This window comes from Lepidochelys kempii, chromosome 12 (genome assembly GCF_965140285.1).
Source record: "Lepidochelys kempii isolate rLepKem1 chromosome 12, rLepKem1.hap1, whole genome shotgun sequence".
NCBI classification, from domain to species: Eukaryota; Metazoa; Chordata; order Testudines; family Cheloniidae; genus Lepidochelys; species Lepidochelys kempii.
In genome coordinates, this window is record NC_136391.1 from 18,550,181 (window position 1) to 18,576,992 (window position 26,812).

The 26,812-nt window shown below is 39.3% G+C and overlaps 1 protein-coding gene and 1 long non-coding RNA gene across 13 annotated transcripts in view; one reads left to right on the plus strand and one right to left on the minus strand.

The window, feature by feature from the left end:
- LOC140896246 (uncharacterized) overlaps positions 1–26,812 on the minus strand; it is a 58,269-nt gene that overhangs the window by 14,420 nt on the left and 17,037 nt on the right. The window contains exons 3-5 of one of the 4 annotated variants that reach the window (XR_013634494.1): positions 8,688–8,770; positions 6,287–6,412; positions 3,867–5,029 (exon numbers count right to left, since the gene is read on the minus strand). This is a non-coding gene — a long non-coding RNA (uncharacterized LOC140896246). Of the gene's footprint in view, positions 1–3,866; positions 5,030–6,286; positions 6,413–8,687; positions 8,771–25,613; positions 25,720–26,812 lie in introns of all 4 variants that reach the window. The other 3 variants (XR_013634493.1, XR_013634495.1, XR_013634496.1) reach the window with 3 other exon arrangements.
- The window catches only part of ABCC12 (ATP binding cassette subfamily C member 12), a 127,494-nt gene that overhangs the window by 6,775 nt on the left and 93,907 nt on the right, over positions 1–26,812 (plus strand). For 8 of the 9 annotated variants that reach the window (XR_012154481.2, XR_012154482.2, XM_073307712.2 and 5 more), the window contains exons 2-8: positions 4,739–4,863; positions 11,571–11,737; positions 12,450–12,605; positions 16,795–16,942; positions 21,324–21,557; positions 21,820–21,993; positions 23,807–23,954. Coding sequence is in view for 7 of the 9 variants with exons in the window: in XM_073307712.2 (XP_073163813.1) it covers positions 4,768–4,863; positions 11,571–11,737; positions 12,450–12,605; positions 16,795–16,942; positions 21,324–21,557; positions 21,820–21,993; positions 23,807–23,954 (1,123 nt within the window). In the remaining 2 variants the exon portion in view is untranslated. Of the gene's footprint in view, positions 1–4,738; positions 4,864–11,570; positions 11,738–12,449; positions 12,606–16,794; positions 16,943–21,323; positions 21,558–21,819; positions 21,994–23,806; positions 23,955–26,812 lie in introns of those variants that run through there. The other variant, XM_073307715.2, reaches the window with a different exon arrangement.

The following is a 26,812-nucleotide window of genomic DNA, read 5'->3' on the forward strand; positions in this document are numbered from 1 at the left end:
ATCGTGCCAAACCAACCTGATTTCCTTCTTTGAGAGAGTAACAGATTTTTTAGATAAAGGAAACGCAGTGGATCTAATTTATTTAGATTTTAGTAAGGCGTTTGATACTGTGCCACATAGGGAATTATTAGTTAAATTGGATAAGATGGGCATCAATAGGAAAATTGAAAGGTGGATAGGGAATTGGTTAAAGGGGAGACTACAACGGGTCCTACTGAAAGGTGAACTGTCAAGTTGGAGGGAGGTTACCAGTGGAGTTCCTCAAGGATCAGTTTTGGGACCAATCTTATTTAATCTTTTTATTACTGACCTGGGCACAAAAAGTGGGAGTGTGCTAATAAAGTTTGCAGATGATACAAAGCTGGGAGGTATTGCTAATTTAGAGAAGGACAGGGATACCCTACAGGAGGATCTGGATGACCTTGTAAACTGGAGTAATAGGAATAGGATGAAATTTAATAGTGAGAAGTGTAAGGTCATGCATTTAGGGATTAATAACAAGAATTTTAGTTATAAGCTAGGGACGCATCAACTAGAAGTAACGGAGGAGGAAAAGGACCTTGGAGTATTGGTTGATCATAGGTTGACTATGAGCTGCCAATGTGATATGGCTGTGAAAAAAGCTAATGTCGTCTTGGGATGCATCAGGAGAGGTATTTCCAGTAGGGATAAGGAGGTTTTAGTACCGTTATATAAGGCACTGGTGAGACCTCACCTGGAATACTGTGTGCAGTTCTGGTCTCCCATGTTTAAGAAGGATGAATTCAAACTGGAACAGGTACAGAGAAGGGCTACTAGGATGATCCGAGGAATGGAAAACTTGTCTTATGAAAGGAGACTCAGGGAGCTTGGCTTGTTTAGCCTAACTAAAAGAAGGTTGAGGGGAGATATGATTGCTCTCTATAAATATATCAGAGGGATAAATACCAGAGAGGGAGAGGAATTATTTAAACTCAATACCAATGTGGACACAAGAACAAATGGATATAAACTGGCCACTAGGAAATTTAGATTAGAAATTAGACGAAGGTTTCTAACCATCAGAGGAGTGAAGTTTTGGAATAGCCTTCCGAGGGAAGTAGTGGGGGCAAAAGATCTATCTTGCTTTAAGATTAAACTCGATAAGTTTATGGAGGAGATGGTATGATGGGATAACATGGTTTTGGTAATTAAATATTCATGGTAAATAGGCCCAATGGCCTGTGATGGGTTTTTAGATGGGGTAAGATCCAAGTTACCCGGGAAAGAATTTTCTGTAGTATCTGGCTGATGAATCTTGCCCATATGCTCAGGGTTTAGCTGATCGCCATATTTGGGGTCGGGAAGGAATTTTCCTCCAGGGCAGATTGGAAGGCCCTGGAGGTTTTTCGCCTTCCTCTGTAGCATGGGGCACGGGTCACTTGCTGGAGGATTCTCTGCTCCTTGAGGTCTTCAAACTACAATTTGAGGACTTCAATAGCACAGATATAGGTGTGAGGTCTTTTTTAGGAGTGGTGGGTGAAATTCTGTGGCCTGCATTGTGCAGGAGGTCAGACTAGATGATCATAATGGTCCCTTCTGACCTAAATATCTATGAATCTATGAATCTATGAATGCCAGTGACCCTTCAAACAACCAAAGGCACATTCAACTGTCATTGTGCACCTGGTAGTTGAATCTTTTCTCAGTGCTGTCGAGGTAACCAGTGTACAGCGTCACGAGCAAGGGGTAGGCTGGGTCACCCAGGATCACTACTGGCATTTCAACTTTGCCAATGGTAATCTGCTGATTGGGAAAGAAAGTCCCTGCCTGCAGCTTTCTGAACAGTCCTGTACTGTATTCTAAAAGTGCAAGCATCATGCACCTTTCCTGAGCAGCCGACACGGAGGTGAGTGAAGCATCCCTGGAGATCCACCAGCACTCGCGTAAGCATAGAAATGTGGCACTTTCTGTTGATTTACTCTGAGGCAAAGTGATCTGGTGCCAAAATAGGTATATGCGTGCCATCTATCTCTCCACCATAGTTTGGGAACCCCATTGCTGCAAATCCATCCACTATGTCCTGCACATTGCTGAGAGGTCACAGTCCTATGTAGCAGGAAGCGATTAATAGTCCTGCACATTTGCATGACAGTGGAGTCAGCAGTCAGTTTTCAGAAATTGAGAGAGGTAAATAGTGGTGTCCCTCAAGAGTCTGTACTGGGACCAGTACTGTTCCACATATTCATAAATCATCTGGAAAATGGGATCAACAGTGAGATTAGATTTTGCAAAATTTGCAGATGATACAAAACTACTCAACATATTTAAGTCCCAGGCAGACTGTTAAGATTTACAAAGGGATCTCATAAAACTGGGTGACTGGGCAACAAAATGGCAGATGAAATTCAATGTTGATAAATACAAAAGTAATGCACATTGGAAAACATAACCCCAACTATACATATAAAATGATGGGGTCTAAATTAGCTGTTACCACTCAAGAAAGAGATTTTGGCATCATTGTGGATAGTTCTCTGAAAACATCCACTCAATGTGCAGCAACAGTCAAAAAAGGTAACAGAATGTTGTGAATCGTTAGGAAAGGGATAGATAATAAGATAGAAAATATCATATTGCCTCTATATAAATCCATGGTATGCCCACATCTTGAATACTGCATGCAGATCTGGTCGCCCCCATTTCAAAAAAGATAATTGGAATTGGGAAAGGTACAGAAAGGGCAACAAAAATGATTAGCTTTCATATGAGGAGAGATTAATAAGACTGGGACTTTTCAGCTTGGAAAAGAGACAACAAACGGGGTATATGATAGAGGTCTAGAAAATCATTACTGGTGTGGAGAAAGTAAATAAGGAAGTGTTATTTACTCCTCCTCAGAACAGAAGAATGAGGGGTCACCAAATGAATTAATAGGCAGCAGGTTTAAAACAAACAAAAGGAAATATTTTTTCACACAGTGCACAGTCAAACTGTGGAAGTCTTTGCCAGAGGATATTGTGAAGGCCAAGACTATAACAGGGTTCAAAAAAGAACTAGGTAAGTTCATGGAGGATAGGTCCATCAATGGCTATTAGCCAGGAAGGAAAGGGATGCAAAACCATGCTCTGAAGTGTCCCTAGCCTCTGTGTGCCAGAAGCTGGGAATGGGCGACAGAGGATGGATCACTTGATGACTACCTGTTCTGTTCATTCCCTCTGAAGCACCTGGCATTGGCCACTGTTGGAAGACAGGATACTGGGCTAAGTAGACCATTGGTCTGACCCAGTGTGGCCATTCTTATGTTCTCTGCTTACCCAGGATATCAGCTAAGAGGCCTCCCTCCTAAGTTCAGGCTGAATGCTAATACTTAGGCCCTTAAACATATACTCAGCCGTAGGGATGTGAGCTTTAATCATCACTTTAATCAGATGATTATCTGGCCCACAGAGAATGCCTAAAGGAAGGTGAGGTAGGATCTGGTATAAAGCATTTATTGTCATGAATTTGGAACAACCTCGTTATGCACAAGCGATGAAGCCATGTAAAGTTATGCAGGTCATTCTAGATGACTGATCACATGGATGCACTGTCTACTCTCTATGTAAAGGAACAAAGCTGAATAGTCTGATCATCAGATTATTTGTCTCAATACAGAGAGACTTCACATTTTCCAAATGTGGCAAAAGTTTCACATATTTCTGAGCATCTTGACATATATCATCAAGGCCCCACAAATCATAAGAATATCATCAAACAGGAGATTTTGAATGTCAAGTTATTCAATGCATGCATCATAAAATAACTGCACTGAATTCTAAAATTCATCTGTCTGAATGTCTCTAACACTAGATGGTTGCATTGGAAACGTAAAAAGTTATTTTTCACATGTTGTCTGTATTAAATACCTGCAATCATTCCTCTGTCCTCACCCAAAGGATCTGTTTTTTTTCTATATCCAGCTTGACTGAAATACTGCCAGTTGGCTGTGCAAGCTCAGTACGTGGAACACATGCCAAGAATTGCTGGTAGTCCATTCCTGACAAAAAGAATGAGTTTAAGACCTTATAGAGATTTCCAGTTGTGTGTGTGTGATTCTTTCACAGTAATTGCATTGCGCAATATTCTAGGAATATTTGCTAGTGAATCTCAGATTTCAATATCTCCATTCAAATATGAAAGAGGGGTCATGGTGAAAAGGGGAGAGTAAGAATTAGCAGCCCAACAAGAAAAACTTTAGTCTGACCAGATATGAAACTGGGTCCAATGGGAATGCACCGGGGGGGGGGGGGGCGGCACCTCCGGCCCTGGGGCCATAGAACGTGCCCCTCCAAAAGCCATACAATTTTTATTCCTGCGCATGCCCCAGCTTTGGCCTGGAAGTGGATGGAGGAAGAAGTTCAGAACTAGCAACCCAAGAGGAGGAACATCAAGGGTGTACTGCACACCCAATCTTGAATTTGATTTTTATGTGAAAATTTGAACACTAGAAATACATCACAAAAATCTGACGCAAACTAACTTCTTTGGAGGACACAGGAAATGCCCATGGAAAATCAGCATAGCTCCATTCCTTGACACCCAACTGAGGATCTGGCCCTAAAAGTTGGTGTTCTGTATCCTACCAGATCAGCTTTTTAGCAAACTGTTGATGGGATATAAGTGTTTCTTAAGCACAGTTTAACTGAATGAAAAAGCTGTGGTAATGGAAAAGGCTTCAGGCTCACTTACCTTTGCTGTGTTTTTGTAATATTTGTTTTTCTTTTCTTTTCTATTTTAGAAAAGAAAGAGTTGTGGTACTAACAGAAAATGCCAAGTAAGAAGAGTAAATGTTTTTCTGGCCCCAAAAATAATTCAGCCAAAGAGAAAAATGTAGAAGGTAATGGAGTGATCGGCCTCACTTACGTAAGTAACAATTTATTGAGTTAAACTACATTACAGCCATGTATAGTGGCCCAAATTCTATTTTTCACTCATCCAGTCTGAAGGTACTTCAAAAGGAGCTTTCAGTGCCACTTTACACTGGCAGGAGCATTTCTCTTCTATGTAGATCATATGAAGTTTTTCTTGTCTGCAAAGTAAATATGGTATATTAATTGTCTAAAATAGTTCCAGTTTATGACTTTTAAGAAAGGTCACAGTTTGGGGAGGAAGACAATCTTAGCGCCTAATCTTGCATCCCACACTCAGGCAAAGCTCCTGATTGTCTTGGTAAGAAATACAGGATGGGCCCATTTAAAAAGTGCTTAATATTGTACCAAGAAACAGCATTTGCACAGCTGATCCTCCAGCTTACTGACTGCTTCTTTTCTTCATGACTGGCTACTAAAAGACACCAAAGGGGCAGGATGTGTTCCCTGCCCCCACCGCAGATAAGGACTGAATCCCCACGCTGTCAAATCTCACAGGGGCTAAAAAAGAAATACCTTTTTGCTTTTTCTATGTGTCGTCTCTGAAAGAGGATTCAATATAGGTGTGACTAACTCCAGCACTACAGTCACCAATAGGATCCTGCACTGGAGGGGAGCCCGGTTGCTGGGCTACAAAGAGGGTCTGTAGTGGAGTTAATTTGCTCTTTATGCATAAAAAGGTTAAGCATTCTCGATGGACACCTTCTAGCTTTTGCTTCAGGAGGAATGTTTGGGGTGATGTTTCCTTAACAGAATTGGGGAAGGAATGTTGGTGCCAGAAGGTTCCCTGCAGGTTGCAAGCGGCAGTTGGACTGAGCAGTTGGAGAGCGAGAGGTCTGTGTAATAGTAATGACAGGCAGGACTTCCCTCAATGTGGAGAGAAACAGATGATGATGAAAATGAGCTGAAGGAGAAAGGGAGTACCAGAGAAAATATAAAGAAGAGATTAAAAACACAAAATTTGAAGGGAAAGGAACAAGAAAGACCCCAAGAAAACAGATAAGTGCCTTGTGTTGCACCTGCTAGGGATGTCCAGCTTGGCCCTAATTTTCTGAGCACTTACATTTCCCACTGACATCAGCTGGAGTTGAGGGTGCTCAGCACTTGAGGCCTCTGGTGGCTAAAGGGAACAAGAACTCCCCAATAACTGTAGTGATAGCCTATAAAGGAAAATGTTACAAGGCTGGGGGTAGCTATCTGGAGGGAATGGGGAGCTTGTCGCATGGGACACACACAAGTCTTTTGTTAGTTTTACTTTAAAATTTTCCCATTTAACAACTCCCATTTAAAAAATGTTTTCCCTTACAGAGGAGACTTCTGCTTTTGCTCGTTTACATGTGACCTGAGAGCAGGCTACGAAAAAGACTGGGGCTACAGAATAAAGAGGGAATAAAAAGAAGCCACTAGTTTCCACCTACTCTGATTCATAGATTCCAACAGTAAAGAGACTAAAGACAAGGCAGGAAGGAGAGCCTGGATAGGGATGAGTAGTCTTGACACCAGGTTCCCAAAGGATGTCCTTTGTGCCCCAAGTATAAGGCTCCCTGTAAAATATATTATGAAATAAGAGGTGGAGCAAAGAGGAGACAACCTGTGTAACGGTAATAATAATAATTATAATAATTTTATTATGCTCCATTAAATTATCATGATTGCTTATGACCCCAAGGAGCTATTCCAACAGCCAGGGATTGCTGTGGTCATGCCCCTTTTCTCCTGGTTACACCTCTCCTCTGGCCACAGGGAGGTGGGAGCTACTACAATGACTAGGTGACACCCTAGGACACCCCCTATGCAGGAAGAGTCCTCCAGTAGCTGGCTCAGAGCAGTGTCACATCAGTGGCACAGCATACAGTAGCGTCCGTGTAGGATTGGATCTGGCTTTATATATTCCCTTAGTGAATCCACATTTAACTAATGTTTTTAACCCATACCTAACCATGTTTTCAAAATCCTTCAGTATATTTGTTACTTTTCTTTGGATACGCTCCATTTTATTAATATCTCTGTGGTAATTCAGATGCAGCTTCATTAGTGCTGTATCTGCCAACATCTCATATAAAATACCTCCTCTGATACAGCCTGTGCTTTCTCTGGAACTGTATTTCACTGTAGAGTAACATTCAATTTACTGGCTATTATTTTGCCCAAATCTTTGTCTGAAGTATTGCTGTCTAACTAGCATTCTTCCATATTAATTATTGCACAGGCATTTTATTCTTAGGTAAAAAAGTGGCCAAATCCCAAGAGGTGTTGCTCCCTTGCTAAACACCTGCAATTCCCACTGTGGTCCACAGTACTTGCAGATAGTTAGCACGTGCTCGGCACATCTCAGGATTTTCACCTTAGCATTTGTCTTTACTGAACCAAATCTATTAATTTCTGTCTACTTCAGTAACTTTTTAAGCTCAAGTTATATATTTGCATTGTCTTACATTGCCTCTCCTCCTTATGTTGTATTATCCCATAGAAATTTGGTTAGAATATTAAAGTATTGTACATAAAAAAAATGGCAGATATAGACACTTATTTTTGCACATTGTATCTCTGTTAAAACAACTCTGCAGCTGCTGTCTTTTTATTAATAGGGCAAATTGCCTTGTGAAAAGCAGTGTACTTCTGAATGCAGACATAGTTCTTTAGTATCTTATACAAAAGTTCCTTGTGGCTGTTTAGAAAAGTTCCTAGGAGTGTTATTTAAAAATTGCAATTAATCAGGCTTAACAAACAACAGAAAGCCCCAAAGACCACCTGATATATTAGATATTATTAAGTGTGCAGTACAAACCTGGGAAATTTGTTGTAATTTACATAAAACTGACCCAATTATGTACATTACAATGTGTGAATTCTCAACTAAGAATGTGCTATACAGGTTGAAATTCATGGTTGTGATGTCATAGTTTAAGGCCAGAAGGGACCACCAGATAATTGAGGAGGACCTCCTATATATCACAGAGAAGGGAAGGGGCACATTTCACCAAAATTGGAGATCTGAGTGAAATAACTTGTGTTAAACTAGTTTCTCCTCAAAGGACATCCAATATGGCAAGTTATTTCATCAACATTATTGAATATATACAGGGTAAACACATATTTCAGGCTCGTGCAGGAAGACAAATGGAGAATATCATGTGCAAGCAGTTCTGAAGTGAACTATAAAATAATGAGAGGAAAAGCAGATTTAACTTGCTATATGCTTTAGCCCAGAGCTGGAAGTTTTAGCGCACCTCGTGCCCTGTTCAAACAACCTTTTAATCCCAGCCCCACAGCTGCCAGAGACTGAAGATTGTTTATTTGTACTATTATTAGAAATGTAGGGCCAACTATGCTCTCAATTACACTGGTACACGTCCATAAATTTCAGTGGGGTTGCCCTAGTGTAATAGAGCAGAATTTGACCCTTATTCTATTTAATTAAATCTAGGTGCATTAAATTGTTATGCACATCTTTTGGGTTTCATTTATCATTGTTAATTAAAGGTGATCTTAAAAACAAAATAAAAAGTTGCTTTTACCATATACACCTTTTTATTAGGCTCTGATTTAGTAAAGCACTTAACACTTACTTACTCCATCCCTGTTCTGCACAGCATTTAAGCTTGTGCTTAAATCTCACTGAAGTCAAAGTTAAGTATGTATTAAGGGTTGTCCTGAATAAGGATAGCTTCCTGAATTGAAGTTTATATACACAGATGACCTTTCAAACTTTCAATAAGTTTTACTTTAGTTGTACATGAGAAATTTCAGGAATATCATAGGCTCTAAGAATCAGTACCTCTGTTCCTAAAATTGACAGAAGGGAGAGGTGTAGCTTACCTTACAGCCTTATGTGACATCAATATTAAAGTCTTCCAAAAATGGCAGGATCCTCCAGCAGAGAGAGGAGGCTGTCTCTAATCCTAACATTAAAAACAAGAATTCCCCGTCCCCATATCACCAGTCCTGGGATGAATATTTACACAATACATATATGTGTGACTTATACACATATTCATTGTGTATATATTTATATAAACACACACAAGAGAACTTTTGTAGGGCACATGCCCTGAATCATTTTCCAATGGCTAATGAAGATTAAAATTTATTTTTCAGGAGGTCTTGGCTACCCCCACCTTCCCAAATAATAATCTAGCATTTACTTCACATGCATTTGAATAAAGATTATTTTTTCTGCTGCTGCAAAAGGACAGCTTTCCCCCACAATTTATCACAAGTATAATGTTACAAAATTAGCATTTCCTGTTTTAATGGCATCATGTGTACTACATTAGTGAAAACTCATATTTTACATAATCAAGTATAATACAATTTCATTGTCAGACTAAAATCTCCAACATCGTTATGAACAGATATTTGTTTATCACATAAGTATATTATAATCTATATTGCTGATAGAGTCCTGTAGCTGTCCATTAGCAGTTTATATAAAAACTGTTCTTCAAAAATATATCTTTACATCTTTTTAGAAGACTCACTATATAGTACTTTCTATATCTTCATTAAAAAAAAAACAGGGAAAGAAATGGTAAAATGAAACCTTTAGAGATTTGACCAAAGGAAATTGACATGAGACATGGTTTTTGCAGTTGAATTGCAAAGAGCACCATTTTAAAAATTCATTAAAAGTATGGCAACTTGATTTCTCAGCAGCTTCAATTTTATTGTTAAATCAGTTGAGTATTTTAAATCAGAACAGTTGTATTGGGGAGATTATTATCTTCAGTTGACATGATTGCAGTAAGTTTATGAAAAAAAATGTCAAATAATGGGAGTTATTTTGCCCAGTATCCCTCTGAGCATTTACAGGAGCAAAAATGTAACAAGAAATAAAAGGTTATAGGGCTTGAATCTCTGAGTGATACAGATGGTAATCAGTCTTTTTTCATTAAGATATGCCTTCTTCAGCATTTTAGAAGAAGGTTGCTAGAAAATGTCCTATTTGCAAATCTCAGTCCTCATTCACCAAAGAGTTCATTTTTCTTGGTTCTGTGTTCAGTGCTCAGCATATTGTGTCAAACACTTTGTTCATATATTCGTACAAGGTCTAATCTGCTTTCTGGGAAATATAATGGTTATGGTGTTTCAGATGCACTTTATTTCCTTAAACTAGAAAGAAAAGGAAGTCAGGACATGTTTATAAAAGAGATTCTGTCTATAACGGCCAGAACTGTGCTAACACTTACTACCTTTCTAGTGAACTGTGCGTAAACATTTTTTGGGTGAAAATACTCCATTAAAAGTGTCCATGCCCATTGTATGCAGGACCATAGGGACCATGCAAACAAATTAAATGGCACAAACAAGTTTTAAAAAATAATGGAAGAAACAATGGAAACGAGCAAGATGCCTGTTTCCATCTCCCAGCATTTATACACGTTCTAGAGATGGCTGATGCAGTTTCACAGATATAAATCAAGACTAACTCCAGTGAAGAAAACAGGGTAAGACTGGTGTAACATGGAGTGAGGGAAATCAGAATCTGGCTCCTGCTCGGATAAATCTCTCTGCTCAGGGTATTTACAGTCTCCATCAATGTACTATCAAACGGTTTATTTTCATTACATGGAAGCAAGATAGCAAATGGGTGTATGGTCCTAATAGCATCAATATTGGGTCTATGTTTGTCTAATATTTTATAAACAATTCGGAATAAATGAATTGTAAATTGATCAAATATGCAGATATCACAAAATTTCTGGAGAAGAATCTGCAAATGTGCCCTTAGAAAGAATTACAGAATGATCCACAGAGAACTAGAGAACTGGACAGAAATAAGTGGGAATGAGTTTACTTTGAAAAATGAATTATGTGAGCATGGTGTGAAGGATAGAAATAATAGCATACAGAAGTGCAAAATGGAGATTGTTGGTTAAGACATCTTAAATACAGAGATGGGTAAAGGCACAAAAATCCAACATGAATTTACAGATGCTACACTGGGGGGGCGGGAACCAAAGCTATTCTGGGGTATATACACACTTCATCTCTTAATATAGCTTTAGTACATTCAGACTCAGACTTTTTACAGTTTGAAATGCTTCACTAGAAAAAGACTGAAGAGAAACTCCATAGAAAGGCTACAAAAATGATGAAAGGATTAGGCAGTATAACATACAAAGACAGACTAAGGGCTCAATCCTAGCATCCTGAACGTAGGAAAAAAACTCCTTTTGACTTCAGTGGGGTTTGGGTAAGACCCTAAATTGCCAAGGCAGGTCACTGAGGCAACAGTGTTAGAGATGTTAACCATAAACTTGATTAAACTCATAAGCTGACATTTTCAAGGTATTGGTACCTAAAATTTGAGGACCTATATCCACATTAGGTACCAAAAATAAATGACCTGATTTTGAGAGATGCTGAGCTGCAAGTGTTAAGTGTATTGTGGTTTAATGGGGTTTCTCAGTACATCAGAAGGCAAAGGCAAAAGGCTTTGGAAAAGCTTGTAGGTTTTTATAGTTTTGGTTACTGAGTTACCGTGGTGATGGGAGCATTATAAATGGGGAGAGAGTGTATGTGTATTTCTACATGTGTGCAAGGGAATGAAATAGATAACTATGGAGATCCTTTCCAGCCTTTGGCTAATAAGATATTATTGTGGTTTGAAAATGGTTATGGGCTTTACCACACATTTTAAAATGTTATTTAAAAGTAATTAATGCTAATATGTTCTATTTTTAAAATTTTACTTCAAAGAGAAATCTGACTGAGCACAAGCAACCTTGGTACCTGCAAACCAGCACAATGGTTACTTCAGCACCGTATCTGCTACCTCATCTAGATATACGAGATGATGAAAGGACCTTTCACCACAAATATGAACCTAGTTTAAAAACAATGATTCCTGTCCGCCCCAAAGCAAAGCAAGTCACATTTATTTATAATTGAAATATAATATATAGAAAGAAAATCTACAGAAAGAAAATCATTTTCTGATGGCTAATGAAGGTTAAAATTTATTTTTCAGGAAATCTTGGTTACCCCCCACCTCCCCAACTATTAAGCTAGAATCTACTTCAAATGTATTTTAGTGGTTGAAATTCACATTAACTATGTTTTAATGAACTACTAACGGTGTCTCACTCATATTTAATTGGTTAATTGAGTTAATACATTGCCAAAAAAATTTTGAGGTATAATCTGAGCTGAGCTAAACTGACAGAATCTGACATTTCAGCATTGTTGAAAGCTAGCATGAGTAACTACTTATGATGCTCTGTGTATGCCCTGGAGCATTATCTGAGGAGGATACTGATTAAATGCAGCAAATGCCAGTTGACTTCAAGTAATGAAGCTGGTTTTTAGCTCAGAAGCTGAGCACACAGAGCGCTTTGGAAGCTACAGACTAGATTCTCACCCCATCAGTGACCTTACCTTATCATTAATTAATAAGTGGTGTATTCATACTATCTATCACTCCACTAAGGGATGCATGATGATCTCTGCCTAACACTATAAAAAGGTCTTTATATGGCTCAGAAAACATAATTTTCTACAGTTAACATTTGTAAGGTCAGTGAGACAACTGTGAAATTAACTTGAATACAGTATTAGTAGCTTGTATTTTTCCCCTAGATCTGCTGTTAACCCAATGGATAATGCAGGACTGTTCTCATTTGCTACATATTCTTGGCTTTCATCTTTAATGATCAAAGGATACAGACACAATATTAATGTGGACACCTTACCTCCATTATCATATCATGATAGTTCAGAGCCAAATGCAAAAAGGTAGGACTATTTCAATTTCAATATAATTATTGTAAGATTCCTCCTTATGTGGTGTTCTTTATTGAGAGTCATGATTTGAGACTTCGGGGCGGAGGGGGGGCATTAGATATAAGATACAATAGCAGTTTTTAGCTGCAAAATGTTTTGCATGTTTCCTACTGTTTGACTCAGTACAGGATCCTTAAGCAAAAAACAATAAAACAATAAAAAAAAGAGGAGGAAGAGAAAGGAAAAGAAGAAAACAAGTTGTTAGGATTGGTTTTTGAAAAAAAGATACAGAAGAAGGGAGAAAGAAACAAAACTTCTTGAGTCTTCTCTCCTTTATTGCTTTTCCATTTATTCTTTCTCCCCATATCTTATACAAGGATTCTACATTGCAAGAAGCTGAGGTAGGGGGCAACTCCCCACAAGGAAGACCCAGGTGTGTTGAAATCAAGAACTCCCTCCAAAATGTTAGCCTTCTGTATGGCCAACAAGACTTCTTCAGCTATGGCACTACAGGTCCTGGTCCAATGCCCACTGTAGTCCATGGGAGTCTTTCCATTAATGGGATTTGAAACAGACCTGAAGGGCTCAATCCTGACAGGTGCTGAACATTCTGGCCCAAATCTAGCAATGCACATAAGTACATTAACTTTAAACACATGTTTAAATGTGTTGCTGGATCAAGACCAGAATGTCAGCATCATACAGTATTGAGCCTAAATATATTGCAAAGCTCTTGGAAAGGACTAGTAAATTTTGCACATAATGGATTGGGAAAAGCATATTAAAGACCCTATGTAACTTTGATTTAGTGGTTCATTAGTTCAGCCCCAGGTACTATCTGCCACCAATTAATTCCTGAGATTTTGAAAACTATTTCAACCTCTCCGACTCAAGGAATATTTCCAAAATACCTCTGAACAACATACTAATCCACAGAGGCCTCCCTACCAACATTACAAAAAGAAGCATTCTAGGTGGACTCCTCCTGAAGGTCGAAACAGCAGACTGGTCTTCTACATAGAGTGCTTCCGCTGACGTGCACGGGCTGAAATTGTGGAAAAGCAGCATCACTTGCCCCATAACCTCAGCCGTGCAGAACACAATGCCATCCACAGCCTCAGAAACAACTCTGACATCATAATCAAAAAGGCTGACAAAGGAGGTGCTGTTGTCATCATGAATAGCTCGGAATATGAACAAGAGGCTGCTCGGCAGCTCTCCAACACCACTTTCTACAAGCCATTACCCTCTGATCCCACTGAGAGTTACCAAAAGCAACTACAGCATTTGCTCAAGAAACTTCCTGAAAAAGCACAAGATCAAATCCGCACAGACACACCCCTGGAACCCCTACCTGGGATATTCTATCTGCTACCCAAAATCCATAAACCTGGAAATCCTGGGCGCCCCATCATCTCAGGCATTGGCACCCTGACAGCAGGATTGTTTGGCTGTGTAGACTCTCTCCTCAGGCCCTACGCTACCAGCACTCCCAGCTACCTTTGAGACACCACTGACTTCCTGAGGAAACTACAATCCATCGGTGATCTTCCTGATAACACCATCCTGGCCACTATGGACGTAGAAGCCCTCTACACCAACATTCCACACAAAGATGGACTACAAGCCGTCAAGAACACTATCCCTGATAATGTCATGGCTAACCTAGTGGCTGAAATTCGTGACTTTGTCCTTACCCATAACTATTTTACATTTGGGGACAATGTATACCTTCAGATCAGCGGCACTGCTATGGGTACCTGCATGGCCCCACAGTATGCCAACATTTTTATGGCTGATTTAGAACAACGCTTCCTCAGCTCTCGTCCCCTAAAGCCCCTACTCTACTTGCGCTATATTGATGACATCTTCATCATCTGGACCCATGGAAAAGAAGCCCTTGAGGAATTCCACCATGATTTCAACAATTTCCATCCCACCATCAACCTCAGCCTGGTCCAGTCCACACAAGAGATCCACTTCCTGGACACTGCAGTGCTAATAAACAATGGTCACATAAACACCACCCTATACCGGAAATCTACTGACCGCTATTCCTACCTACATGCCTCCAGCTTTCACCATGACCACACCACACGATCCATTGTCTACAGCCAAGCTCTGCGATACAACCGCATTTGCTCCAACCCCTCAGACAGAGACAAACACCTACAAGATCTCTATCAAGCATTCTTACAACTACAATACCCACCTGTGGAAGTGAAGAAACAGACTGATAGAGCCAGAAGAGTTCCCAGAAGTCACCTCCTACAGGACAGGCCTAACAAAGAAAATAACAGAACGCCACTAGCCGTCACCTTCAGCTAAAACCCCTCCAATGCATTAGTAAGGATCTACAACCTATCCTGAAGGATGACCCAACACTCTCACAAATCTTGGGAGACAGGCCAGTCCTTGCCTACAGACAGCCCCCCAACCTGAAGCAAATACTCACCAACAACCACATACCACACAACAGAACCAGGAACCTATCCTTGCAACAAAGCCCGTTGCCAACTGTGCCCACATATCTATTCAGGGGACACCATCAAAGGGCCTAACCCAGGAACCTATCCTTGCAACAAAGCCCGTTGCCAACTGTGCCCACATATCTATTCAGGGGACACCATCACAGGGCTTAATAACATCAGCCACACTATCAGAGACTCGTTCACCTGCACATCCACCAATGTGATATATGCCATCATGTGCCAGCAATGCCCCTCTGCCATGTACATTGGTCAAACTGGACAGTCTCTACGTAAAAGAATAAATGGACACAAATCAGATGTCAAGAATTATAACATTCATAAACCAGTCGGAGAACACTTCAATCTCTCTGGTCACGCAATTACAGACATGAAGGTTGCTATCTTACAACAAAAAAACTTCAAATCCAGACTCCAGCGAGAAACTGCTGAATTGGAATTCATTTGCAAATTGGATACTATTAATTTAGGCTTAAATAGAGATTGGGAGTGGCTAAGTCATTATGCAAGGTAGCCTATTTCCCCTTGTTTTTTCCTAACACCCCCCACCACAGACGTTCTGGTTAAACTTGGATTTATGCTGGAAATGGCCCACCTTGATTATCATACACATTGTAAGGAGAGTGGTCAGTTTGGATGAGCTATTACCAGCATGAGAGTGAGTTTGCGGTGGGGGGGTGTGAGAAAACCTGGATTTGTGCTGGAAATGGCCCATCTTGATTATCATGCACATTGTAGAGAGAGTGGTCACTTTGGATGAGCTATTACCAGCAGGAGAGTGAGTTTGTGTGTATATGGGGGTGGGGAGGTGAGAAAACCTGGATTTGTGCTGGAAATGGCCCACCTTGATTATCATGCACATTGTAGGGAAAGTGGTCACTTTGGATAAGCTATTACCAGCAGGAGAGTGAGTTTGTGTGTGTGTGTTTTGGGGGGGGAGGGTGAGAAAACCTGGATTTGTGCTGGAAATGGCCCACCTTGATTTTCATACACATTGTAAGGAGAGTGGTCACTTTGGATAAGCTATTACCAGCAGGAGATTTGTGTGTGTGGTTTTTGGAAAAAAAAAAGGGGGGGGTGAGAAAACCTGGATTTGTGCTGGAAATGACCCACCTTGATTATCATATACATTGTAAGGAGAGTGATCACTTTAGATAAGCTATTACCAGCAGGAGAGTGGGGTGGGAGGTGGTATTGTTTCATGGTCTCTGTGTATATAATGTCTTCTGCAGTTTCCACAGTATGCCTCCGATGAAGTGAGCTGTAGCTCACGAAAGCTTATGCTCAAATAAATTGGTTAGTCTCTAAGGTGCCACAAGTACTCCTTTTCTTTGTGCAAATACAGACTAACACGGCTGTTACTCTGCAAAATATTTCAACCTAGTCCATTTTGGTATACATACACTTAGCTGAACAGTTAAGAATATATGTCCTCAGATTGCAAATGTTAATGTTTCAATGTGATAATTTCCTTAGAGGAATTACATTGAATAATGAATTCCCTTCATGAATTGTTGATCTATAAAAATGTTATTTGTATAATTTTTAGATTTCTATAACTATTGATTGATAGGATGAGGAACTGAAGTTTAATTTTACCATAGTAGCAGTTTCATATATGTTTCTTATTAACTGTTGTGATTAGAAGAAATGCTTTACCATTCTATTTAACCTTCTACTCTTTTAATATGTGGGGATATTTTTTTCTCCAGATTTCGACTCCTTTGGGAAGCAGAGCTTGCAAGAGTTGGGCCTGAAAAAGCTTCTTTGGGCAGAGTAGTTCTTAAATTTCAGAGAACAAGAATTTTGGTGGATGTGATAGCAAATTTCATTTGTATTATCTTGGCTGCTTTAGGACCAGTAAGTAGTTCCATACTGATTAACAATTTTACAATCAATTTACAGCATTACTGTCAAATATTTTTACATTCTTTATGGTTATTATTTTATTCTCTGTGTTCGGCTTTGATGGATGTTAATTAAATGGTCTAGAAATGAATATTAGGCTGAGTGTAGTTTGCCTTCTATTCAAGCTAATTACTTTTTTCATGTACAGTAACATATTTTGAGCTATAGTGACCAAGGTCTATTTGTGCTATGTTAATAAAACAAAATGACAAGGGACACAGAAGACAAATAGGAAAGAGCTGGGCTACAGTTGGCTAAATGTTGCCAAAAACCTTCTAAAAATATCTGTTCATCTTTTAAAAAGGGTTCACACACCTTTGTGTTTCTTTTCCACAGATGTTCTTGCAAAGAAATTTATTAATAGGAATATTAGAGGAAACGATGACTTAAGTAAATATTGCAGAAAGATAGGAAGCATAGTCAATTTTTTCCATTTCCATGTTCTCACAATCTGAACAAGTAGCAGGATTACAAAACTGAGTTTCTCCTTGGTTTATTTTCTCTGCAGAGCTCTCTCTCACCCACCTCACACCCCATACTTGTGTGTGTGCAAAGAGTAGCATAATATTGAAAAGACATCATATGTTCAGATTCTATGAAGAATATACATACATAAGCCATGCTCCATAGGGAAGGCATATCACACAACCAAAGTTGCACTAGTTTAACTAAAATAGTGTTTAAAATCCAGTGAGATAAACTGGTGCAAGCCCCTGTATGGACACATTTAAATCAGATGGCAACTGGCTTATATTGGTTTAGCCTAATTCTGTAATTAAAGGTAAAAAAACAGTAATGGAACTGCTCTGTATCTGCATCGCCTCTGTAGTTCCATCACTCCCCTCTGCAGTGGAGAGAAGACAGGAGGATCTATGTAGTAGCAGATCCTTTGGCCCTGTCCCAAAGCCCATTTGATCCTTGTGGCTGGCATGCTGGGGACTGTCCACTGAGATGAGCTCCAAATTATACTAAGCTTTGCAGAGCCCCAGAACTCTCACTCTAATTTGCACCTCACCAGTTCCACTGCCAAGAAAGCCTCCGTGGCTGTAGAGAGGTCGGGCAGGATTTACCCTTTAACAGTTAATTTTAGTGTACTGCAATTAATCTCTCTCTTGTGAACTAAGTATGGGAAATGGAGACAATTTTTTGTTGCTCAGTTATTGATGCAATTTTAAAGAATTAACAGGCATTAAAGGACATTAACCTCACCAATCACCTGTAATGAGAGGATTCCATGGATGTCTCAAGGCCAAATGAGTCTGCTTTATAAAAAACAAATATTAAAGCATAATGTCTCATCTAAAGTATGATGTCATGGAAGGTCTGGGTCAAATCAGATGTTTTATTGCAAATTTAAAAAAGATTTCTGGTGACATATAACATGAGCTTCAACTTATAAGAGTTCAGGAAGAGTTCAAGATCAGCTAGCTGTTCATACATATAGAATCCCCATATTCTATATATGACAAATCAATAGAAATCTAAAGTAATTTGTATTATTAAAGTATTGAATTCTTCACAGAGACCCTACCAGCAATGTTCCATTAGTCAGAAACATGTTCTGAGTCCTTCTACCCATCACTGTAGTCTGAGTACCTAGTCATGGTATCACAGTATCATTACTACATGCAGTATGTTATTTCATTTACAGATTTTAAGAGTATCCTGCATTATTATTCTGTTTACTAGTGCCATTTCTGTTGTGAAGTCAGGAGTTAAACATTTGTACAGTACCAATTCCATTTAAATGTGATTACCTCTATAAGCAGGCAAGCCCATGAGCTTGCCTGGCAAATATGCTTTATCTGGAAGATGTACATGAGTACTAAAAAAATCCAAAAAAACTCTTGCACGGTAAAAATACCCCATAATATCATCACATTAACTTCTGACCATCTCAAAAATCTCAGTTGTATCATCTACTTCACAATCACAAAGCAAAAGATTGTTTTTGGAGAATCTCCATAGTAAGGGGAAAGAAAGGAATGGGGGTTTTATCAACTTTTTAAAAGGAAGAGACACACAAAATGGTTCCTGCTACAGAAAATCAAGGCAGCAAAGGCCTCTAAAGGCAATGGCATCAAGTAGAGGAGCCATAACTCGTTGTAGGGATGGGGCAGAGTCCACACAAGAAAGGGGTGGGCTACAGGGCCATCTTCAAAGTTTGATAGATCCACAGTTCTTGTCATTCACCTATCCCTATTTATTGCTTACATTTTACAGCTTCTTAAAGTAGAAATGGCAGACTTTTGGAGGGAAACTTTGCTTCACCATTCTTTGATGATTTTCAAAGATATTTCTGTGGGCTTGAGAGAGATAGTATCTGTTTGAGAAACCCAGATAAGTCAGAAGGATTTCAGAAACAAATTGACAAATCAAATTATTATTTTAAAAAAAAAAACTGTTTGTGGAAAGAGAGGAACGGCGAGCCTGAGGGTACGTCTGCACTGCAATCAAACACCTGTGGCTGGCCCACTGAGCTCAGGCTGCGGTGCTATAAGATTGGAGTGTTGACGTCCGGGTTTGGGCTGGAGCCTCGGCTCTAGCGACCTTCCCTGTAAGAACTAGGTTACCTGGAGTGAGGTAAGGCAGAAGCAGACCTAGAAACAAGCTAACAAGAAACTCAGGAGCTATTGCTGCCGTAGGCAAATGCTTTGAGCAGCCCCTGAACTGCTGTTGCTGTTGGGCTTAAGAGCCAGTCTGATGACTCTTCCAGTCAAATAGGCTGTGTAGCCAATCAAGCAGCCACAGGCCGGTTGTGCTCATTAGATTGTCCAGAGAGTGTCTGCTGCAGGCCATGCTGCTAGACTGGCTCTGCTGAAGGCCCTGATTCCTGTCAGAGGTTTCTTTTTATTACATGTACTACTATAGCATTAATTTTTTATTCCTGTCCCATGTAACTGTGGATATTCTCATTGGCCATAGAAATGTCTAATCCTTTTATTGAATCCTAATAAGCTCCTGATCTCAATGATATCTCATGGGAATGAGTTCCAATGGTTCATTAAATTTTGTGTTAGTCTTTTCTTTTAGCAACTTTAAATTTGTTGTCCTTCAGTTCTGCCAATCATCCTCTCCTTATATTTAAAAAAATCCCACTTTCTCAATTTTAGTCTCTGCATACTAGCTTTTGGTGTGTTTCCTCCTCCAAGGATGTTGAACTTAATTATATTGCAGTCAATATTATCTTGTGGCTCTATTACAGTCCTTGAACCAACTTATTCTGTGCGGTAATAAGAAACAAGTCCAGAACAAGCTCTGTCTTTGGAACTATTTATTGCAAAAAGCAATTGTTAAACCTTGTTCTGATGTGACAATTGACCAGTTTAAGCACACTTAGTTGAAATCCCCATTATTTCAGTTTTATCAATTAATGTATTTGTTCATACCTCCCTCACAGAGTAACAGCAACTTTTGTTAACTAGCTACCTGAGCTGATTTCAGTGGTTTATACTAGGATATCAAGAGTGGATAAATATTTTTATTGGGCCAATAATTCAAGTAACTAATTTCAGAATCTTCCCGCAGTGAAACCAAGTGGTTCTCAAATGTGACAGATACTGGTATATAGACAGATAGATAGGTAACTGGTAACCATCTATTAAAATCTAGCCAGGCATTATTCTGCACTCATCACCATAGTATCTGAGTGCCTATCCTTTAGTACCTCATGAATATAAAATGTAATTTCCTTCCCAAAACCTCTATTATTTATATGTGTAAATCCCATATGGTACCATGCTGGGTATGCCTACAGTGTGAACACCACTTGCAGTGGTGTGTAGGGTACGTGTAGCTACACCCTGCAGTGAAAAGCCAGTTGAGTTCACACTGAAATGTGTACACATGTCTGTGAAAGGCTCTAAAGTGGACAGTGGGGAAAGGCTCGTGTGTGGGGGAAGCCAGTGGGGAAAGGCTCTTGAGGGTGGGGGGACTTGCCAGAACCTTTCCCTGCTGGCTCACTGCTGCTGGAGACTTTCCCTGCAGTGGTGAAAGATTCCAGCAATGAGGAGGTAGCATTTACGCTACTAAAAATAGCTGCATAGATGGGAAGGTACTGCAGAGTAACATAGGGGACATGCCTGCATTGTTCAGCCGTTTCGTCACTCTACTCACCTAAGCAGTGCCTCACCATCTACACTGCTAGGTATACTGCTGCTGGGGGGCATGTAGTTTATGAACTCTACATGCCACTGAAAGGAGTGTGCATTGTAGAGGTGTCTGTGGAAGCAGCACAGTTCCTGACGTTGCGGTGTTGAACTTCCCAAAGGTTAACAGATGTGAAATTTTTCATGATGCAATTTTAAAAAATAATTCTGAAATTTCTTTGCAGACTGTGATCATTCATAAAATTCTACAGCACAGTGAAAGCGTCTCCAAAGACATCATTCGGGGAATTGGACTCTGCATAGCACTTTTTCTTGCTGAACTTTCCAAAGTAATATTCTGGGCATTGGCATGGGCCATCAACTACCGTACAGCTATAAGACTAAAAGTTGCTGTATCTACAGTAGCTTTTGAATATCTATTAGCATTTAAGTCTTTGACGCACATCTCTGTTGGTGAGGTAAATTTTCATAATCATATTCTACTTCTTAACCTCCAGGTGGCCTTTAATGTCTGAGCTGTTTTTGTAAAATACTAAAATAAGTCAATTGAAATGGTATAGTCACTTAAGTCTTGATGCACTAATAAACAGTATATGGATAGTGCATCCTGAAAGTCTTACTCCTGGGATTATAAAAACATGATTGGTTTAAAAACTCTTGGTCACAGAAATATCGATAAAAGGGAGAACTATTCATCTCTCTCTTTTTATATGTTTGCAGGTCATTAATGTATTAGCTAATGATGGCTATCGAATGTTTGAAGCTGCCTTATTTTGTCCTCTGCCAATTACTGTGCCTGCACTAATGATCGTTTGCACCATATATTCTTGTCTTATTCTTGGTCCCACTGCACTCACAGGAACATTTGTTTATATTATATTTATACCTCTACAGGTAAAGTGACTGATTTTCCCAATAATTTTATATGTACATTGATCAATATTAAATGTAAAGGCTGAGATTTTCAATGGACCGAAGGGTATAAGGCATAAAGTTTAATGTGGAGTTGGGTACTTAACTCCTTAGGCTCCTTTGAAAATCCTTACCTTTAATAATATTTTATTAAATAACTCAATAAAGGACCGTGTTCTTCTCTCAGTAAATCCAAAGTAACTCCATTCTCACAGTTGCTCTGCAATAACTAAAAGGAGAATTTGTCCCAATATCTGAATTTTCTGTTACATAGGCCTCTGATCTCATTGTGATACACAACACTGCAATACCTACTCACAAGTATCTTTTCACCTTAGTGTTGCCACATAAGCAGTTTAAATCACATTCATTTTAGTTTTTCTAAAAGACAACACAGGGGCCAAATTTTCAAAAACAATCAGGTACGATAGTTACAGATACGTCTAACATATGTAACTGCAATTTTGTACCTGTTGTACAATCAATAACTTGTGCAAGCATAGAGACTATTATGAAAATATGGTCTTAAGATACTTCGAGTGTGTTAATTAATGTATTAATTTAGTATTCACTGGTGATTACATTTTTCATATAAAGAATAAACTACATTCAGAATAGTTAAAGGAGCTTTCCTTTCAAGAAGTAACACTGGAATAATCCATTGTTACTTTTACATGAAGCTATATGTATTTTATTTCTATTTAAAATGGAGACATAGAGCTGTTTAGTTAATGAACTGTGTTTTCAATTGATTAAACTTTTCCAGACACATCTTAACAGTTTCTAAAGTACATTTGATAATCTCCTATAATGCTGTCACACCTACAGGAGCTAAACACACAGAACCACAAACCACTGCCTCAAAGTGTTTTCAATATGGTGGCAGCAGGTTTTTTCTGAGTGTGTGGTTGTGTGGATGGTCAATGGCTACAACTGGCAATATTGCAGGAGCCAGTTGCCACACCCTTTAAAGTAACAGCATTATATTGCTATCTCACTAGCTAGTCTTTATACGTTTGAATGTTTTTCCTCCATATACTTCCAAACTCTTTTTTGAATATTCACGTTTCCAGTGTCTATTGCTGTTCATTACAGTATTTCACTGAACACATTAAAGGACTCATTCAGGCCTTCCTTTTTGTATCTAGTAATATACATTGTATAGCTTTCTCGTTCTTTTTCTAATTTGATATTAGCATCTGTAAGGATAAAAATATATATAACATTGTCGAATCTACATATTAAGGTGCATAGGAAATCACAGCTGTTTCCTATTGTTCCCTCGTCATTTCTAAATAGTAAGTTGCATAGGAATATACTAATCTGTTCCTGTTTTTTACATGATATGTTAATGGCCTCTGACATGGAACATGGAAGCAAGCTCTAGTCTAGGTGACACACATCTTAGCAGAAGAGTCAAATTAGAAAAGGAACAAGAAATCTATACAATATATGTTGTTGGATACAAAAATGGAGTCCTGAATGAGGCCTTTAATGTGTTCATTGGAATACTACAATGAGTATCAATAGACACTGGAAACATGAATATTCAAAAAAGAGTTTGGAAGCATATGGAGGAAAAACATTCAAATGTATAAAGACTAGCTAGTGAGGTAGCAATATAATGCTGTCACTTTAAAAGGATGTGGCAATTGGCTCCTGCAATATTGCCAGTTGTAGGCATTTACCATCCACACAAACACACTCTCAAACATGTTTGCTTAAATTCACATTTTTGTTAGACGTCTCCGTTTTAAGGATGTGTTTTAATAGCATTTTTACATCTTGATTGCAGATGCTCATGGCTAAGCTCACATCCGTATTCCGACGAGCTGCTATGTCAGTGACAGATACTCGCGTGCGAACAATGAATGAGATTTTAACATGCATTAAATTGATCAAAATGTATGCTTGGGAAAAATCTTTTGCAAAGGCAATCAAAGGTATAAAAAGCAGCTATTTTATAGTAGTATATAAAATGGTAACTGTGCTTTCTCTACAATATCAGTGACTTATAGAAACTTAAACTGCTCTATGTTTTTAAAACCACTTGTCTCTAAGAAGGATGTTTATGAACCCCTGTTCTGTTTTCTCCACTGAAAGTCAGCAGAACTTAGGCTCCTCAGTCAGTTAGGAACTTTTGAAAATGTTACCCCTGAAGTATCATGCTATTTACTCCATGACCCTGCCAGTGCAGCTCCCTATGGTATATTACCTAGTATATTACCTATTACTTCCTGATCCAGGCTAGTTTCAACTATTCCAAGCAATGGGGCTAACAAGATTCCCAACCCTGATTTTGAGCCTACCCTTTTCTTTTAATTTCATCCCATTACTCCTACTTATACCCGCCATTCCACTCATTCTCTCCTTGGTGTTTATACTCTTTAAATACTTGTAAAATCTTATATCACCTTTACTGCTTAGTCAAGCCATGCATATTTGGCTCTCTTTTCTCATAAATTATTCCCTCTAGCTTCCTAATAACATTTGTTGCTGTCAAGGTTCCTTCCCCACTCTGAAATCTAGGGTACAGATATGGGGACCTGCATGAAAGATCCCCTAAGCTTATTCTTACCAGCTTAGGTTAAAACTTCCCCAAGGCACAGATTTCTTTCTTGCCTTGGGAACCAGCTTAGGTTAAAACCTGGTATGCTGCCACCACCAAGCGATTTAACAAAGAATCTGGGAAGAGACCACTTGGAGACATCTTCCCCACAAATATCCCCCCAAGCCCTTACACCTCCTTTCCTGGGGAGGCTTGAGAATAAACAAGATGAGAACAAACCAGCCTTGGATTTTTAAGGCCCTAAAAACCCAATCCAATTCTTAAAAAACAGAAATTTATTAGAAGAACAAAACAAAGATAAAAGAAATACTCTGTAAGATTAGAATGGAAGATAATTTCACAGGCAGTCAGATTCAAAACATAGAGAATCCCTCCAGGCAAAACCTTATGTTACAAAGACACAAAAACAGGAACACACATTCCCTCCAGCCCAGGAATTTACAAGCCAAAACAAAGAAAACCTAATACATTTTCTAGCTAGATTACTTACTAACTTTACAGGACTTGGAGAGCTTGCATCCTTGATCTGTTCCCGGCAAAGGTATCACACAGACAAATCAAAGCCCTTTTCCCCGCCTCCAGATTTGGAAGTATCTTGTCCCCTCATTGGTCATTTTAGGTCAGATGCCAGCGAGGTTACCTTAGCTTCTTAACCCTTTACAGGTGAAAGGATTTTGCCTCTGGCCAGGATGGATTTTATAGCACTGTATACAGAAAGGTGGTTACCCTTCCCTTTATTTTTATGACAGTTGCTCTTCTCTGAACTCACTCCAATTTGTCTACAACAAGCAGCAAAACTTGCCAAACAAATCTGATTACTTCTTTTGGCTGTTATAGAGTAAGGGCTCAATCCCAAGAGGTTGCTGTGTGCCCCCAACTCCCATCATAAGTGGAAGTTGAAGAGCAGTTAGTACCTCTCAGGATTGGGCCCCTAATAAAAGAAGCTAGCAAATGCAATATAGGATTTAATAGGGTGACTCATGAAATGTTGATCGCAAGATTAATTTGTACTGGCTTAGATGCGAACACTTACCTAGATTGGAAATTGAGGTGCCATAAACAAAGTGGAATGATAAAACAGCATTAAGTTCGGAGGGGGGATGTTAACATTTCTCCTATTTAATCTCTTCATTCATGATCTGGAAGTGGAGATAAACAACACATTGATCAAACTGGCTGACACTAAATCAGGAGGTGGTCTGAACACAGTAATAATACAGAGGTAATCTAGAGAAGTTAGCAATATGGCAGAAAATAATAAGAAGAAATTCAGCTAATATATACAGGTAAAAATGGCCCAAAACTGAGCTATTCAATGGGAGACCAAAAGCTGGAAAGCACTAATGTCAGGAGAGCTATAGGGATAAAGGGCAGCAAATAAGAAACATTGTGATTTGGCAATAAAAAGGGTAACAAATACAGAGTGCAAATGGGGTGGCATCTCTCCACAGGAGATAGTTTGTCTTTGCCTGCTCTGGTGGTAATGTACCTGGAATGTTGCATCCTGTATTGCAATATTTCCCTTTCTCCAGGCAGCCCAACCTCACAAATCCCTTACCACAGAGCCTAAAGCCTGAATTTCCATGATCCTGGCCAGGGAATCAGACAGGGAAATCAGAGCACTGGAGGCCAGAAGAGCTGTACATATGGTCAAAGGAGGATAAGAGAAAGATATGTGATGAGTCTCCACATATGGGTGAGACCAAATGGAAGCCTATGGGGGGAAATGGTCAGAAGCAGCCAGGATAGACTGAACAGGGGGAAATCCTAGACCAGGTGGGACAGCTGCAGGGTATACCACCAATGAGTTACACTCCTGTGGGTGGTCAAGAGAGGAACATTAAGTCGGTCAGTCCTCCAGAAATAATCTTAGGAAGTCAGCAGTAAACTGAGGTGCTGCTCTTAGGGCTCCTAATCTTTGAACGGGTGGTACACAGAGATAAAGTGACAGGTTTCAGAGTAACAGCCGTGTTAGTCTGTATTCGCAAAAAGAAAAGGAGTACTTGTGGCACCTTAGAGACTTACCAATTTATTTGAGCATAAGCTTTCGTGAGCTACAGCTCACTTCATCGGATGCATACTGTGGAAAGTTTAGAAGATCTTATTATATACACACAAAGCATGAAAAAATATCTCCTCCCACCCCACTCTCCTGCTGGTAATAGCTTATCTAAAGTGATCACTCTCCTTACAATGTGTATGATAATCAAGTTGGGCCATTTCCAACACAAA